Source organism: Myotis nattereri (assembly GCF_964212035.1).
Source record: "Myotis nattereri genome assembly, chromosome: 2".
In the NCBI taxonomy this organism is placed as follows: Eukaryota; Metazoa; Chordata; class Mammalia; order Chiroptera; family Vespertilionidae; genus Myotis; species Myotis nattereri.
Genome location: NC_138076.1, coordinates 167,358,701 through 167,377,103, shown reverse-complemented (window position 1 = coordinate 167,377,103; position 18,403 = coordinate 167,358,701). Strand labels below are relative to the sequence as shown.

At 46.7% G+C, this 18,403-nt stretch overlaps 1 protein-coding gene across 1 annotated transcript; it reads right to left on the bottom strand.

The window, feature by feature from the left end:
• Nucleotides 1–567: 567 nt before the first annotated feature.
• On the bottom strand, nucleotides 568–17,342 carry DDX23 (DEAD-box helicase 23). Its single transcript, XM_081084746.1, has 17 exons — nucleotides 17,271–17,342; nucleotides 12,404–12,612; nucleotides 11,943–12,047; nucleotides 10,435–10,528; nucleotides 10,261–10,326; nucleotides 9,339–9,477; nucleotides 8,942–9,075; nucleotides 8,698–8,810; nucleotides 6,645–6,788; nucleotides 6,322–6,547; nucleotides 5,893–6,038; nucleotides 5,024–5,201; nucleotides 4,042–4,284; nucleotides 3,507–3,658; nucleotides 3,191–3,299; nucleotides 2,072–2,246; nucleotides 568–1,432 (listed from the first exon to the last, which is right to left on the bottom strand). Exons 2-17 carry the CDS (start codon nucleotides 12,610–12,612, stop codon nucleotides 1,209–1,211), a joined length of 2,457 nt encoding a protein of 818 aa, XP_080940872.1. The 5' UTR covers nucleotides 17,271–17,342; the 3' UTR covers nucleotides 568–1,208.
• Between the last annotated feature and the right edge of the window lie 1,061 nt (nucleotides 17,343–18,403).

Genomic DNA, 18,403 nt, shown 5'->3' with positions numbered 1-18,403 from the left:
CACAGCCTACTGTCCCTGCCTCAGGCCCTATAGTTACAACCTAAACCATGTATTCGCCCAACAATTTCAGAGTAAGGAACAACAGAGGAGTAAGATGGCACTGGGCGAGGACCCAGGCCCTGCAGCCCTCTTTTTACAACCTAACTCATCACTCCTTGAGGCTCCTGGTGCCCACCTCCACCCCTCCCATGAGCAGTGAGCTCAGCAACGGGGGAGCCACAGCAGAGAGTGAAAGCTGGGTGTCAGGCACACAGCATCAGGGGAGGGGAGCGGTCCCATGGTGCCTCACCTGCCAGTTTTACAACTGCTTTCCTTTCTCACCCTGTGGAAAGCTCCCTAGGGGCTATCCAGGCCAGAGCTACACGTTCAGTGAGGCTAGAGAAGGGGAGGAAAGATGCATGAGGATACTGCCGTCATGGCTTTTCCAACCCCACGTGCCTCCTGTAGACTCTGACTATCAGCTGAGATCCTAGGCTCTGCTACAGATGTGATTTTCTTTCATCTCCCAAGTCTGTCTTCTGTGGTACCAGGGAGCCCCTGGGAGATGAAGTTAGCTAAAACTAGATACAGCCTTAATATTCAGGTATTTATTCTCAGAACATACAAACTCATCTTTTCAGAGAATAGAAAACAGAAATTTTACTCAGTGACTTCAAGATGGACACAGCCGGCTCACCCTGACCCACATCTAAAAAACTTCCCTGGGTGAGGGATGCCTGGAGTGCACAGCACCCCTTGGCACAGGGGCCGTGCATGGCTCTAAACAAGGCTCTCATTTTATAATCCAAAAGGGCAAATGCTATCAAAATGACAATGAGTCCAAGGTTCATAATCCTCACAGTGCCGATCCCCTGCGTCCTCTAGGGCAACAGTGTTGCTGCAGCTTATGCAGTCAAGTGTCAAGTCTGTGCGAAGAAACCCTCCCAGCGGCCTGGGAGGCAAAGCCATTGGCTGCCGACACTGGCAATCCCCAAGTCAGCCAGAGGGGCAGAGCTGGGCCCAAACCTGGGGTAATCTGTTCTCCCTGCCTCCTGCAGCAGCTTCCCTCCTTTGCAGCCCACCCTCAGGCCTTCAAACCTGAGGGTCTAGCCAAGCAGTCTGAATTTTTCCTAAGCCCCCATAAGAGTGAGGACCTGGAAAGGGAGATGTGAGGGTCCCGAAGAACAGGCTTCAGAGCCTGCCTTGAAGCCGGTGGGAAGAGTGCTGTGTCAGGCAAAAATGGTCTCTTCCCGGCGCTTCTTGGTGAGGATGGTGCCTGGTTTGTGCTGGGCATCTGGGTGGTTGGCTAGCTCTGGGGGGCAGGAAGACACCGGGCTCTCCAGGATGGCTTGCTTCAGCTCATAGAACACAGCAGAGTCCTCTTTGGTGAGGAAGGTGATGGCCACACCACTCTTGCCTGCTCGTCCCGTGCGGCCAATGCGGTGGATATAATCTGGGGAAGGGGGAGAGGAACGTTACTCAGGGAACCAGGCCAGATGCCCTGGTGAGCAGTGTCTGAAGCCTCTACTTCTAAAGGCATCGTCCTCCCCACACCTCCACAGGCAGGAACAGAGCTCATACTGCCTGAACCTGCACTACCCACCGTGCTCTCCCCACAACTACTACTGATGGGGGCATCCTACCCCACTAAGACTGAGGGGCCAAGTCCCATTATCTTCCACACCCCAAGCACAGTGCTCCCCCAGGTCCTGGGACAACACGCCCACATGGGACAGAGGAGGAGCTTGCCCTGACCAGTGTGGCTCAGTTGGTTGGGTGTCATTCCATTCACCAAAAGGTTGCTGGTTCCATCCCTGGTCAGGGCACATGCCCGGGTTGCGGGCTCAATCCCAGGTAGGGGGCATGCAGAAGGCAGCCAACTGATGTTTCATTCTCAATCAATGTTTCTCTGCACCCCCCTTCCTCTCTAAAAATCAATTTAAAATCTTTTTTAAAAAAAGAGTAGGAGCTCTTCTCACTGGGCCCCGCCATTTGAGAGACAGCTGTGAGAGGCGGCAGCAGCACCCGACTACAGGGGAATGAGACAAGGGGTCTCCCACTCCCCAGACGGCAGCCACTTCCTCACACTCACCTTCGATGTTTTTGGCCATATCATAGTTGACCACCATAGACACATCTTGGATGTCGATACCACGACCTGCCACATCTGTAGCCACCAAAATGTCCTTGGCCCCGGCCTTGAGGTTAGACAGTGCAAATTCTCGCTGCTCCTGGCCTTTTCCACCGTGCAATGTACAAGCATTGTACTGTGGGGAGAATGGTGAGGTGAAGAAAGTGCAATAGAATCATGGAAAGATACAGAAGTAAAGAGGGAGTAGGGACAGAGAGGGAGGGTTTCAGAGAGCAGCAGGGTAGAAGGAAAGGGGAAAGGAGGCAGGAGAAAGAATGAATGCAATTGAAAGAAGGGGAGTACAGGTGAGCTGAAGAATGGGTGGGAGAGAGCAGGATGTGGCATGGCAGAGGGCACCAGGGCAAAGTCAAAGGTAAAATCAGGGTGAGATATGAAGCCACACAGATTAGAAGTAGAGAGGATGAGGGTGAAAGATGAGGGTAGAAAGCAGAGACCAAGAAGTTTAAGGAAGTGTAAACACCGAGTATCAAGACTTTGATCTACTGACCCTCCTGACCACACTATCCCCTCTCCCAAACATTCATAAACACAACAAACTTGGACCCATCCTATTCCACATCCTCAGACCCTGCCAGAATACGTGTCTCAAAACCTCTCCCTAGCTGGGCCAGTGTAGCTCAGTGATTGAGCGCCGACCTATAAACCAGGAGGTCACGGTTTGATTCCCGGTCAGAGTACATGCCCAGATCGTAGGCTCCATCCCCAGTTGGGGGTGGGCAGGAGGCAGCCAATCAATGATTCTCTCGCATCATTGATGTTTCTCTCCTTCTCCCTTCCTCTCTGAAATGAATAAAAATATATTTAAAAAATAAATAACTCTCCCCGGCCCAAGCCCGCCTGGAGGAAGACCCAAGGGAGCTCTGGCAGGCACTACTGGAATGGACAGTCTTAGTCCTCCTGTCTCCATCACACCTCCCTTTTCCCTCCGGCCCTGACTTGGTCAGTACGGGAGAAATTGAAAAACGGGTGAAAATTGAGAGCAGGAGCCTAGGAAGGGCCCTCTAATTTCAGAAAGTAACACCAGAGAGACTGGACTTTGCCCTCCCCCGCCAGACACACCCCCATCTTCTCCAGGGATTTGGCCAAAACGTCACAGCCCTTCTTCTGGTTGACGAAAATGATGATGGGTGGGTCAAAGCCTTGCTCCAAGATTGCCAGCAGCTTTTTCCTGGGGAGAAGAGTAGAAAAATGAGATGCACACTACCTCCTACTCAAGTGAAATGCCCGACCCTGATCTACAAACACCATTTCCAGGCTCTTCAATGCCCATGGCACTGAACAAGAAAACAAGGCAGAACCATCGCCCTTCAGCCACCGCTCCCACTGAAAAGGCCCCTTCTCCACCCCGTTTCCCCTGGCTCAGCTGTCCCCATACCTCTTCTCTGACTCTGACATGAGGAAGACCTTCTGTTCCACACGTTCATGCGGCTTGCCTGCAGAGCCGATGTACACCACAGCAGGTCGCCGAAGATAGCTCCGGGCCAGACGCTCCACGGCTGGGGGCATGGTGGCCGTGAACATGACCGTCTAGGAAAACAGGACGCTCAGCCTTGGGCCCAGGAAGATACAATCACATATCCTACCATCGCCACAGGCAGTACAGCCCAGGCTGAAGAATCTAAAATAAACCAGGTGTAAGCTTTCATAGCCACCACCTTAGTGCCTGAACCTGGCATCTCATGATGAGAAGGGCTGAGGGCACTGGCTAGCATCTACAGTGGACAGTAGCGTGACTGTCTGGAATCATTTTTCCAGGGTTAAGCTAAATGGCTACAACTGTCAGAGGACTGCATCTAGGCAGGCCTCACCATTTTGGAAACTTGCACTCTGAGCCCATGGAAGGCAAGAAGGGCCCCAGAGCAGGTTTGCCAACTTGCCCAAATCTTCCCAACCCAGGGAAGCAGCCTTACTTGGCGGTACTTATGTTTTCCTGACTCAAAGTTGGCCAACATCTTCTCAGGGTCCTCAGCCTCATCCGTGTCCGGCTTCTGGTTGGTGACAGGCATGTGCTCCAGGATCTTCTGGACGTCTGGCTCAAAACCCATGTCAATCATCCTATCTGCCTCATCCAGAACCACGTAGGTACAGCGGCTCAGCACCAGATAGCGGTTTTCCAGCACATCAATCAGACGTCCTGGGGTAGCAATCACAATCTAGGGGGTACAGTGGAATCATATGTAGCCCCAGCAGATACACCCTTCTTCTCTCTTCTGTGAACTACCCACTCACTTGGACAACAGAACCCCAATGCTAAGAAACTTAGACCCCCAACCTCTAATTATGTTTGGCAGTGAAGGTTCCTGAGAATTGGCACAAAATTGCTTGTTGCCATCTTGCATTTTTTCCAAGAATGAATGGGGTCTCTGAATAAGATATAGGGGTTAGACAGAGGAGGCAAAATCAGAAGGAACTTTCTTAGATGGAAGAGAAACTAAGAGATATCGTGAAGGGGATTATATAAAATAATACACTAAGAAGTCTGCAGAAAACTCAATTCCTATATCAGACTTGTTATAAAAAGCTCTCCTTCCCTAGCCTGAAAAGGTAGCAACACACAAAGTCAATGACTTGGTCTGGCAGTGATTAAGAGCACAGGATTTGGATATGAATCTCAGCTCTGCCCACTGCCAGCTGTGTAACTTTGGACAAGTTATTGACTGGAGCTTCAGCTGCACCTGTATAATGGGTGTTCCCCTCTGTACTCTCATATGGATGTGAGAATTACTGACATGCACAGTACAATCCCTGGTGCATAAGTTCTTAATAACAGTAGTACATCTATATAAACCAGCCCTCTTCTTCACTTGACTGAATGTCTGTGGCAGAAACTAGAAAAAGCCCCAAAACAGCACAGTCCAAATGGTGGACTGGCTGCTGGCCAGGTGAACAAACCTCACAACCCATGCGCAGCCTGAAGCCCTGGTCTTCTCTGGAGATGCCGCCAATGACAGCCACAGTGCGGATGCCTAGTGGCTTCCCAAACTTGATGGTTTCTTCCTCAATCTGCTGAGCCAACTCACGGGTGGGGGCCAGGATGATAGCATAAGGGCCCTGGTCTGACTCTTCGATCCTGTGGTAAATGGGGCATCCCAGTTTCATGAGCTTTGGTTCCCATGCAGCCACAAACAGGAGCAAGACAAAGTCACACATAAGAGCAGCTATGGAAATGGAGAGGATGGTGGGAGGAGGGTGCAATGATCTCCCTTAAAAATCAGAGATTCCAATATGCATAACCCATGGACACAAACAATAGGGTGGTGAAGGCCTGGGGCGGTGGTGAGCTATAAGGAGTCAACGGGAGAAAAAAAGGAGACATACGTAATACTTTCAACAATAAAGATTAAAAATAAAATTAAATGTTTGAAGATTAAAAAAAGAAAAATCAGAGACTCCAGCTCGGCTAGTGTTGCTTAGTGGTTGAACATCGACCCATGAACCAGGAGATCGTGTTTCGATTCCAAGTCAGGGCACATGTCCGCAGCTGCGGGCTTGATCCCCAGTAGGGAGCATGCAGGAGGCAGCCAATCAATGAGTCTCTCTCATCATTGATGTTTCTATCTCTCCCTCTCCTTTCCTCCCTAAAATCAATAAAAAAGAAAGGAAACCATGGGGGCGGACTAGAGGGGATTAATGGGGGGCAAAAGGGGACATATGTAATACTTTCAACAATAAAGATTTAAAAAAGAAAACCAAACACTCATTTGCCACTTTCACCATCCCTACCCAGTTAAACCACTCCAAATGGTAACAGATGACCCCACCTGTCAATTTTGGGAAGAGTAGTGATCCAGACCAGCAACGGAATAAGGAAGGCTGCTGTCTTGCCGCTGCCAGTCTCAGCCACACCAATGATGTCACGATTCTGTAGCCCAATGGGAATTGCCTGACGCTGGATAGGTGTTGGTTCCTGCAGTGACCCAGAGAGAGTAATGGGTACAGGCAGAATTATACTACCTGGGCTACTGCCGATAGAGTGGGCACATATGCTAGCACATATGCCTAGTTCACAGGAATGGGGACCTGAGAAGAAACACAATCACCGAAGGCCAATACTTCCACCAGGAAGTAATAGACAATATCACCTTGGTGCCCACTGGCAGAGAAGGCACTCAACAGTCAAGGCACAAAGTTTGTATCCCCTACAACATAGGAACATGCCAGGTCTTCTGAACCAATCTGCCCCTCCTCACCTTGTAGCCACACTTATCAATGACCTCCAAGATGTGTGGGGGCAGAGAAGAGTCTTTCCATGATCGGATGGGATTAGGGATCTTGCCACCTTTGGTGGTAATGCTGTAGTCCTCACGGAAGATCCGCCAGTCCCTGTCCGTCATCTCATCTAACTTCTTCTGGGACCAATGACGATCATCCCAGCGCTGCTTGGCTTCCTTCTTACGAAGTTTGCGGAGTCTTGCCCTGGAGCAGGAGCATGAGGAGTAAGTGGGATCAGTTTCCCCAACTCCTTTCTGTATACTCTGGGCTGTGCCCAACCACCCCAGCCCTGACCACTCACTCCTCCTGCTCCTTTTCTTCCAGTGTCCTCCTCTTCTCCATTAGGTCTCCATAGAAACGTGACTGTTCTCGTTTCTGCTGCTTTAGGTCGATGCCTGCAATGAAGCCTCGCCCCAACAACTGCACCTGGTGCCGTTCTTTGTACCTGGGATTGGGACAGAGGAAGAAAAAAAGGAGCTGTTACAGCAGCAGGAGGGAAGGGCCGACTACCAATATGTACATTCCCCTTCCTAGCCAGGGTCTTTCCTCACCCAGAGTGTTGGGTTAATACTATTTTATCAATTTCCCCATCCCAGCTTATCTTAATCCTATCTCTATAGTCATTGTTTCTCTCTACAACTGACAGACAACCTACGGAATGGGAGAAGTTACTCGTTAATAATACATCTAATAAGGGGTAATATCTAAAATATATAAAGAACTCAGGCTCGCTGAAACCGGTTTGGCTCGGTGGATAGAGCTTCGGCCTGCGGACTGAAGGGTCCCAGGTTCGATTCCGGTTAAGGGCATGTACCTGGGTTGCGGGCACATCCCCAGTGGGAGATGTGCAGGAGGCAGCTGATCGATGTTTCTCTCTCATCGATGTTTCTAACTGTCTATCTCTCTCCCTTCCTCTCTGTAAAAAATCAATAAAATAAAAAAAAAATAAAAAAAGAACTCAGGCTCTCTGCCATGTGAAGATACAGTAAGAAGATGGCCATGTACAAATCAAGAATACTGTTCTCACTAAACACTAGATACCCTGAATCCTTGATGTTAGATTTCTCAGCTTTCAGAATTGCAAGAAATGTTTGTTGTTGAAAAATAAATAAAATATATAAAGAACTCATACAACTTAACACCAAAAAGACAAACAATCTGAGTAAAAATATGGGCTGAGGACCTGAAAAGACACTTCTTCAAAGAGAATATACAGATGGCCATTAGACACATGAAAAGATGCTCAACATCATTAATCATCAGGGAATGCAAATCAAAATCACAATATCATCTCACATTTGTCAGAATGCCTATTATCAAAAAGTAACAAGTATTGGGGAGAATGTAGACAAAAGGGAACCCTTGTACACTGTTGGTGGGATTACAAAATTGGTATAGCCACTATGGAAAACAGTATGGCAGTTCCTCAAATAACTAAAAATAAAACTAACATATGACTCAGCAATCCCACTTCTGAGTATTTATCCAAAGACATCCAAAACACTAACTGGAAAAGATACATGCACCCCTATATTCACTGCAGCATTATTTACAACAGCCAATATATGGAAGCAACCTAAGTGTCCATCAATAGACAACTGGACAAAGAAAATGTGGTACACATATACAATGGAATACTACTCAGCCATAAAAAAGAATAAAACTTTACCATTTGCAACACATGGATGGACCTAGAGGGTATTGTGTTAAATGAAATAAATCAGACAAAGAAAGACAACTACCATATGATTTCACTTATATGTGGAATCTAAAAAGACAAAATAAATACACCAACAAAACAGAAATAGACTCATAGATACAGAGAACTGATGGGACAGATGGAAGGGGGTTTGGGAACATGAGTGAAAAAGGTGAAAGAATTAAGAAGTACAAATAGCCGAAGCCGGTTTGGCTCAGTGGATAGAGCCTTGGCCTGCGGACTGAAAGGTCCCAGGTTCGATTCCGGTCAAGGGCATATACCTGGGTTGCGGGCACATCCCCAGTGGGAGATGTGCAGGAGGCAGCTGATCGATGTTTCTAACTTTCTATCTCTCTCCCTACCTCTCTGTGAATAATCAATAAAATATATTAAAAAAAAAAGAAAAAAAAAAAAAAGAAGTACAAATAGGCAGTTACAGAATAGTCATGGGATGTAAAGTAGCGCACAGAAAATATAGTCAATACTATTGTAATAACTATGTATGGTCTCAGGTGGGTACTAGACTTATGGGGGGATCACTTTGAAAGTTACATAAATGTCCAACTACTATGCCATATACCTGAAACTAATAGAATATTGAGCGTCAACTGTAATTAAAAAAAAAAAGATCTAGTTTAGGCCTGAAGCCACTCACAGTGGGTTGTAGTCGATAGATGTGTCCTCAGATGCATCCCACTCAAAGACAAACTTGCGGTCATTGAGATGCCTCGTTCGGCGCCGCTTCTTAATTCCACCCAGGTAACGCTCCTGCCCACAGACAGAACACGGAGCCCATCAGGCTTGAGGCCCAAAGCTCGCATGCAGAGATCAGGATGTTAAAAAATTAAAGCTCATTTGTGTGTGGGGAGGGGGAGTGAAAACAGAACCAAGGCCTGCACCTTAATGGCATGCAGTTCCTTGCTCTTATCCTTCTCCTCCCGGATCTTCTGCCGCCCTTCCTCATCCTCATTTCCATTGGTCTCCCGTTCCATCCTCTCCCTGCGTTCCCGTCGTTCTCGCTCCTGAGGGTCTTCTGCAGACCAAACAAAGCAAAGCTGCAGAGGAGCTCAGTGAAAACAAAAAGGAGCATGGCAGGACCCAGACAATGGACACCAAATGAGAAAAAAGGGAGGTTTATGAGACAAGGGAAATGGGGGATATAACAGAAAGACAGTTTTCTTATAAACTTCCCCCATCCTTTCCTCTTCCAAACTACAGAACAAGTTTCTAGCTCTTCCTACCCCATCCCACCCATTTCTATTCCATCCAGGGGCCACAGGGGGTAGGAAAACGAACCCAACATTTTCCTGCCCAAGTCTTGAAACTGTTTCCTTTTCTTCCTCTCCTCTTCAAGCATCTTCTGCCGCTCTTCCACCTCCTGCTGCCGTCGCTTCAGGGCTTCTGCCTCTCGTTCTGCTTTGGACAGGAACTTGGGCTACAAAATAGATTGGACTGTAAACAAAGGAGCTAGAACACCACTGATGTTTGGGAGATGGCAGGGAGCTAAACAATATTTGCTCAGGCATTAAACCTGTTAAGAAAAATATAAACAGGCTTAGGATACTGTTATGGGCTGAATTTTGTCCCCTCAAGATGCATATATGGAAGCCATAACCCCCAGTACCTCAAATTTTGACTGTATTTGGAGATATGGCCTTTACAGAGGCACTGAAGGTAAAATGAGACCCTTAGGGTAAGTCCTAATTCAACCTGACTGGTGTCCTTAAAAGAAAAAGAAAAAAAAAAACTGCCCCAGCTGGTGTGGCTCAGTTGGTTGAGCATCGTTCCATGCACCAGGAGGTCACTGGTTTGATTCCCAGTCAGGGCACATGCCCAGGCTGTGGGCTCGATCCCCAGTAGGGTGTGTGCAGGAGGCAGCCGATTGATGTTTCTCTCTCACAGATGTTTCTGTCTCTCTCTCCCTCTCCCTTCCTCTCTGAAATCAATAAAAATCTATTTTAAAAATATATATTTTAAAAAAATTTGGACACACATACACCAGGAATACGCATGCCCAGAGGGAAGACCATGTGAAGACAAAGACATTTATCCACAAACCAAGGAGAGAGGCTTCAGAAGAAACAGCCCTGCTGTCTCTGATATCAGACAACTGGCCTCCAGAATGGGGAGCAAATAAACTGCTGTTGTTGGAGTGGCCCAGCCTGTCGTGTTTTCTGTGGCAGCCCGAGCCAACTAACACAGACCCTCCAGTTCCTACCTTAGCCTCAGCTTCTTCCTCAGCCTTTTTCTTGGCCAGAAGTTCCTCTAGGGATAATGGCTGGGCCTGAAGATAAAACACAGGACTTCAGTCCATAAAGGCTCTATCCCTTTGAAGATCAAAAAATTGGGCTTGAATTCAAGAGGAAAATGAGAAACCCTTCCTCTTGCTTGCCTTAGGCTTCTTATCACCATGTTCATCCTCATCATCCTTCTTAGAGTCTCTGTCTTTCCGAGATTTAAAATCTTTTCCTCGTCCAGGAGATAAACTTTAAGAAAAAAGAACAGAAAAGGTCTATTGCTGTCTTACCCCGGCCCCTGAATGAGGTTCAGGCTGACCCCGAAAAGAGGATGGAAGTTTTCCCATGACTCAGCAAGACTGGCCCAGGGTCACCTACAGGACTGGATGCTTCCATTGCAGGCATGGTCACTGCCTGCTCTGAAACACAATGATGGCCCCGTCTTGGGCCCAATCTACCTGAATCTCCTTTTCTGAAACTAAGTTCTTCTGGCAAGTGCGTCTTCATTTCAAAATATTTCCAAATATTTTGATATCAAAAATATTTCCTCCAAATAGCAGTTGCACAATGAAGGAAAAAAATCCTGCTTCATAATACACAGTGAATTCAGTCTACACGGCCACCCAGATACACCCTTCCAAGACACTGCTATATATGCCCCTTCCTCATTTTCCTTACTATCAGTCATAGCAATCCTTTCCCACATCTGCTATAAGTGTAATCTTCAAGAGATCTCAAACAACTTTGTTATAAGAATTCTGTCCTTTGCCCTGAATTCTAAGTACATATTGGGGCCAAATAAAAACTCTGCATAAAAAGTTTCCAGAAGAAAGCTATCAAGACACTAGGGAAGCCCTAGCCAGTTTGGCTCAGTCGATAGAGTGTCGGCCTGTGGACTGAAGGGTCCCGGGTTCAATTCCGGGCAAGGGCACATGCCCGGGTTGTGGGCTCAATCCCCAGTAGGAGGCATGCAGGAGGCAGCCCAGCCGGTTGACGGTTCTCTCTTATCATTGATGTTTCTTTCTCTCTTTCCCTCTACCTTCCCCTCTGAAATCAATAAAAAATATTTACTAAAAAAAAAAAAAAAAAAAAAGACACTAGGGCATTAAGCTATTCCCAAAAACACATGCTGTATATCCTGGGTAGAAAACTGAATGGTTCAGTGGAGCTAAAGGAATGCTTTGTAGGCTGGTAACCTTTCAAACTCATTTCTAAATTCTAAGACAAGCTGACCCTCAAGGGTTGTGACTTCGCTAACTGTTATATGTTCTAAAGACACATGCCTTCTAAAAAGGACAGCTCTGTCCAACCGGCGTGTCTCAGTGGTTGAACATCGACCTATGAACTAGGAGGTCATAGTTCAATTCCCGGTCAGGACATATACCCAGGCTGTGGGCTTGATCCCCAGTGTGGGGCATGAAGGAGGCAGCCAATCAATGATTCTCTCTCATTACTGGTGTTTCTATCTCTCTCTCCCTCTTCCTTCTTCTCTGAAATCAATAAAAATGTATTTTCAAATAAAAATAAAAAAGGCAGCTCTGCAGTAACTGCCAATAGGATCCACTCAGGAAAATTTACCTTCTTACAAAGCTGACCAAACTCAGATGCAGAGAGAAGGAGATGGGAGCATTCCCCTAAAGCCCCCTCTCATTCCCTCAGGTACCTGGATCGTTTCCGGTCCTTGTCCCGTCTGTGCCCATCCTTATCCCGATCTCGGTCCTTCTTATTCCGATCCCGCTCCTTATCTCGCTCTCGGTGCCGTCGTTCTCTGAAGACAACAAATTTAAGAAATCACTGGATATTTCCAGAGTATCGGGCTCCACTGCAGCCTGAGAAGGTCCGATGATCTTTTCTCCCCAGTAAAATTTTACAAATTGAGAAATGTGTTTCTTGGGGAAGTTATGAGGGGTTCTAAGATCTTACAGCTCAGAGTTGCACTGCTAAGTATTAATGGAATGATAGAACATGGACTATATGAACAGATGAACTAACTCTGGACCTTTTGAGCTAATGAGGCTCTAGGTACAGATCCCTCCTAATCTGGAGGTATCAGAGGAACCAGGAACGAAGAAGTCTGAAATGTACTCTCCCTTTCGACATAGCAGACATACAAAGTTACTCTACCTTTCCGTAGACTTGGACCGGGAACGGGAGCGAGACCTGCTGCCCCCTCGACGCCTATCCCTTGACCGATGCCGCTTTCTGTCTTTAGAAGGGGAAGATTTCCGGTCCCGGTCTCTATCCCGTTCTCTGTCAGGTGACCGAGATCGCTTCCTTTCCTCCTTCGAAGGTGACACATCACGGTCCTTCTTGTCAGCCAACTCTCCTGCCATCTGTCAAGGGTAAGAGGAGTACTTATTATGTACAGTGGGGCCTTGACTTACGAGTTTAATTCGTTCCGTGACGGAGCTCGTAACTCAAATTACTCGTATGTCAAATCTTAAAGTAAATGAGTGAGACACGTGATGCTGGGCTGATGTTGTGGCGTTCATTGTGACATTCGCTGTGCCAACTAGCAGTGGGGTATCTGAAGCTGGTTCGTAACCCAAATTTTAGCTTGCAACCGGCCGAGAGCTCGTATCTCGAAAAACTGGTTAGTCAGGACACTCATAAGTCAAGGCCCCACTGTACTGGGTACTACTCTAAACTGTTTATATATAAGTACTTAATCTCAAAACAACCCTATGACGTAGATATATTAATATGCCTACCTTATAGATGAGGAAACTGAAGCTCAGGTGTATAAAGTAACTTGCCTAAGGACACACAGGTGGTAAATGGCAGAGTTCCAGGCAGTGGGCTCCAGAGGCCCACTTTTACTCATTATACTATACTAGTGGCCCAGTGCATGAAATTCGTACAGGGGGCAGAGGTCCTCTCAGCCCGGCCTGCACTCTCTCCAGTCTGGGACCCCTCAGGGGACGTCCGGCAGTCGGACATCCCTCTTGCAATCCGGGACCGCTGGCACCTAACCGCTCACCTGCCTGCCAGCCTGCTTGCCCCCAACTGCTCCCCCCCCCCCCCGCCAGCCTGCTTGCCCCCAACTGCCCCCCCAACCTGATCGCCCCTAACTGCCTCTGCCTTGGCCCCACCACCATGGCTTTGTCTGAAAGGAAGTCTGGAAGGTCTCCCGGTCTAATTAGCATATTACCCTTTTATTATTATAGATTGCCTTTCTGTGGTTAGTTGTTGGGGTCCATCCCTTATAGATTGCCTTTCTGTGGTTAGTTGTTGGGGTCCATCCCTAGCAGGTCCAGGGGTTCCCAAAGGTGTGGACAGAGTCAGTGAAGAAGGAATGACACAGAGGCAGCGTTCAGTTGATCATCATAGCCAGGTTCTCTAGCCAGGATCTCCAGCCAAGTTCTGTGTTTATTGTCTTGTTACATCTGTATTTATACCAGTTGATTTTAATCCTATCAATTCTATTCCAAAGGTTAGGGCATTTCTTATCTCCATTCCAAGGTTACTCTATTGTTCTATTAAGCTACAAGGAAGAAACTGAAGGAGATTATCCTAAGTAAAGATTATGTAGCTTAAGCGTGATCATAGTTAAGGTGATTAAATACCCGCCTGGCACTTAGTTAAGGGGTTTTATTCCCTCCCTAACTCCAGGGAAAAATCCTCGCCTGGGGAAACAACCTTTCTCGGAGAGGTGGTCCTGTTTAAAACACATAGCGCTAAGAAGGGGAGCAAACATATTAAGAACAGTATGCCATATATGCCAGATCCCTTGAAACATATGCTGTGCAGATGTTTCTTCCCTGCAGCGACTGTGTCAAGCAGAAGGATGGACCAGCTTCCGGCAGTTAGTTTTTGTATATATTCATTTCTAAAAGTATATAACTAATATACCTTATTTTTAAATTTAGATTGCAAGAGCATTAAGAGAGATGTTAGTAAATAACTAGTGTACTCCTACCTCTAGAAACATCCTGTATTGCTTATCTTAGGAGTCTGTTAGGTCTGCCAGCCCACCAGAATCAGTCAACACACAAACCTAAGGGATATGTTCTCTTGAGCTCACAAAAAAAACTCAAAAGGGGGGAGGGCTGTCTAACTTTGAGATTTGGCATTATAGTTACCTTTTCAAGGAAAAACTAAATTTACCTGGAGAAACAGAAAGGTACTTCTAGTTATACAATGGGAAAAGCTTGAAGGGTACACAGTACCTCCATGAACTTTTTTATTTTTTTGCAACTTCCTATAAACCCATAATTATTTCAGAAGAAAGGTAGATACCAAAAACTACAGGTCGTAGACATTCTGACTGGCATTCCCTACTCAGATTTTCACAGTCTTGATCATTGCCCAGTCCCATGAAAGATTTGCGCAGGAATTAAGCCCCGTGCCCTTTTGCCTGGGAACACTGAACACTGCCACACTGTCAACTGTCTTTCAGACTACAAAATCTACTTCACTTCACTTGCTAAAACAACAGCAAGTCTGAATCTGCCTCTACCCCATCATCATCATCATCATCATCACAACCATCATCTCCATCCCCAACTTGGGATAAATTTCTCAGAACTTATTTTAGCCTCAAATGGTTCAGCTAGAATATTAGTCCCCTAAGCTTTAGTTTACAACCCCCTTTTCCCACGTCATACCCTGCCATGTGTCTTTAAGAAGGGAGAACTTATAAAGAAAAGAAAAATGAACAAGTAGCACTTTCAAAAGGTGGAGAAACATCCCATTTTATCTCAAGACTGCCTGAGAAATGACTGAATGTTCTATATCAGTACCTCAAATTATATTGATGTCTCTACCACGTACAGCCCCAAGGAAACACTCCAGAAGAAAGGCTATTTTCTCTAGAAAGCATCCTAGACATCATTGATTGTTTCAATAAATATTACTCGAGCACCTGATAGGTGCCAGAAACTGTGCTGTGTAGCAGAGATACACCTATAAACAAAACAAAGTCTCAGATCTCTAACACTTAAATTCCAGTAAAGCAGACAACAGTTAAGTAGTAAGTTCAAATAGTAAGAAGAACTAATGGAGAGAATAAAACAGATATAATGGGGAGAGGTATGAGCAAGAGACAAGAAAGTGCAGGAAAAGAATTTTTTACATGCACTGTAAGCTGAGATTTGAATGATGGGAAAGAGAGAGCCTACAAAAAACAGGTAAAAGAACTTACTGGGTAGAAGCAATTATTAAGGGACTGGGCAGGAATTAGCTTAGCGTGTTTGCCAATTAAAAACAGACTTGTGTGAGTCTGGCCGGTGTGGCTCAGTGGCTGAGTGTTGACTTGTGAACTAGGAGGCTGTGGTTTGATTCCTAGTCAGGGCACATGCCTAGATTTCAGGCTCCATCCCCAGTCAGGAGCGTGCAGGAGGCAGCCAATCAATGCTTCTCCCTCATCATTGATGTTTCTGTCTCTCTCCCTTCCTCTCTGGAATCAATAAAAAAATATGTATTTTTTTAAAAAGGGTGGAAACAGAAGCATTGAGAATGCTATTATAGTAGTCTAGACAAGAGATGACAGAGGCTTGTTCTAGGAAAGTGGCAATGAAGGATGAAAAGAAGTAGACGGCCTCAGGATATACTTTGGAGGCAGAGCTGACAGGACGTACTAATAATGAAGGGAGAGAGGGGAAAGGGACACAACGACAGCTCCTAAATTTATGGTTTGAGCAACCTAGTGGTTCCTGGTGCCATCAGTGACCGACAAAGACTCGGGGAGCGGGAGTGAGGAGACTTAGGAGGAAATAACGTTTCCTTTTGGCCATGTCAGCCAAGAAAACCAAATGGAGATTGCAGGAAGGCAGCTGAAAATGCAGCTCTGGAATTCAGAACAGAGACCGTGGAGACAAAAATTTAAGTCCTGATGCTTAGATGGTTTTTAAAGCCATGGGACACTAAGTTATAACACTTAAGTAGGCAGTATGGTTAAAGAAGAAAACAAACCAGAAGGAACGCAGGGCTGAGTTCCGGAACATTATAACATTGGGAGGAAAAGCTGGAAAGAAGCTAATGTCACTGAGAAAGGAGTAGGGGGTGGGTAAAGTAAAAGGAGGAAAAAAAGGGACTTCCACGATCTGGAAATCGCAGAAGCCAAAGCAGGTTTCCAGGAGGGAGTAGTTAGCTATGCCAAGTGGAGGAAGACTAGGAGATAGAGGAGTGGTGACTCTTGAATCTCGAAAAATGGAGGTGGCTGGTAACCCTGACAAGAGCTATTTCGATGGCACCGGGGTAGAAGCCTGAGCGGAGCGAGAAGACAGTAAACACAGGCAACTTGTATTCTAAGTTCTACTTATTTATCACGGGCACACCCTAGCCATTGCTTTCAGCAGCCGTCCTTGCAAATCTCCAGATCTTTGAGTTCCTCAGTTCTTGTAGGGCAGGGGCACATTCTTTTGTTGTTGTTGAAGTTTTTGTCAAACATCCACTATGTACAAGGCACTGCGCTAGGTGCTGTGAGAGTTACAAAAGGAAATCAGGAAGTTTGTTCTGCAGAACAATACAGGTTATGAGACACATACCAAGATGAAGGCTCAGATGGAGTATCTACTGCATGAGTTCAAAGAAGTTTCCTTTCATTTGTAACATCTGCACAGGAAGTGGCTTTTAGCATTTAAGTATAGGTAGAATTTAAAGATGTGTAATTGAGGGTGCGGAAAATAAGTCATTCCGGGAAAAAGAAATAATATAGAAGGCGCAGAGGCGGGAAAGCATGACTGGTTCTGGGAGAAAAGCCAGGGTCCTAGTTTGGCTGGAGCAAGGGCTACTCAAAACATGAAGGAATAAGGTCAGACGGGGGGCATCCCAGATGCGGTGCCATGGGACCTGGCCTGCGCTCCCCAGAACCAACACTACCCTCTGGGGCCCGCGCCCCTTCGCTCTTGCCGGCTAGAGCCTTCCGGGCTCAGGCCCCTTCCCTGAGCCGTTCTTCCCCGCCTGGTCCCAGAGGCAGGGGCACCGCCGTGCCTCCTCTCGCGCCCTCTGTGCAAGCTCGTGGGAACCGCCTTCATCGCCCGGGACTCACCACTCTGACTCTGAACCGCCCAACGCGGCCTCAACGTCGCCCAGCAGTCGCCATCTTTCCCTTTTCCGGGTCGCCGAGATGCACCCCCACGACCGCGCGGCAAGCTGGGAAGGCGAGTTCCTAATACTGGGCTGCACTTGCCCATGAGAGCTCCAGAACTACCAATCCCAGAATGCACGGCGCCAGCGTCAACCCCGGGGCGCGGAGTCTGCTGGGCAATGTAGTTCGCCAAACATCTGAGTCGGCCAGCGGAAGAGTTTTCCGTGGGTGGGCTTCCCGCAAAAGGCTCCTTCCCAGCGCCGTCTTCTTGGAATGTGCTGGTCTTCCTAGAAACTGCAGTCAACGACTACCATGGCTTGTGGCTTACTTCCCTTTCTGGAAAGCGTTTTTACAAAAATATCTGTGAGAGAGATTATTAGTCCCACTTCATAGGTGGACAAATACCAGTAAAAGTTAGGTTACAGCCCTAACCGGTTTGACTCAGTGGATAGCGTGTCAGCCTGCCGACTCAAGGGTCCCAGGTTCAATTCCCATCAAGGGCATGTACCTTGGTTGCGGGCACTGAAGTATGGTAGCAATCATCTCAGGTAGAAACTGTAGTTTAACTTTAACCCTGCTGTTTGGCTTCTGTGCTTATTTGCTTTGTTTAACAATAGAAAAGTTACTTTGATTTTCTAAATTGTGTAAGTCAGCCCATTCGATTAAATGCCTTATTGATTGTAATGTGAATATCCCATGGGTTGTGGTCATACTGGTTTTAGAAAGCACATTTTCCTTTACCTGGGAAGGACAGCACAGTTATCCCAAGGTCAGAGGGCTCCAGTTAACTATCCTTGTTGACTCAGTGATCCAGAGACCCAAAACTGTAATTTAGATAACATGCCTAAGGTTAACCTAGGTCAATTCAGTGACCTCGAGACCCAAAACTATAATTAACATGCTGCTTCTGCTTCTGTAAACTGCTTTTTTGCAAACCAGGTTCCTCATTCCAAACCTTGAGATGTAATCAATACCTTTGTGATCTTTGCCTATATAAGTCTGGCTTTGCCACCATCTTATCACTGTGAGATTTGGGAAAGCAAAATGGCCCCTCATAGTCCCGGATTGCAATAAATGTGACTCTAATTCGACTT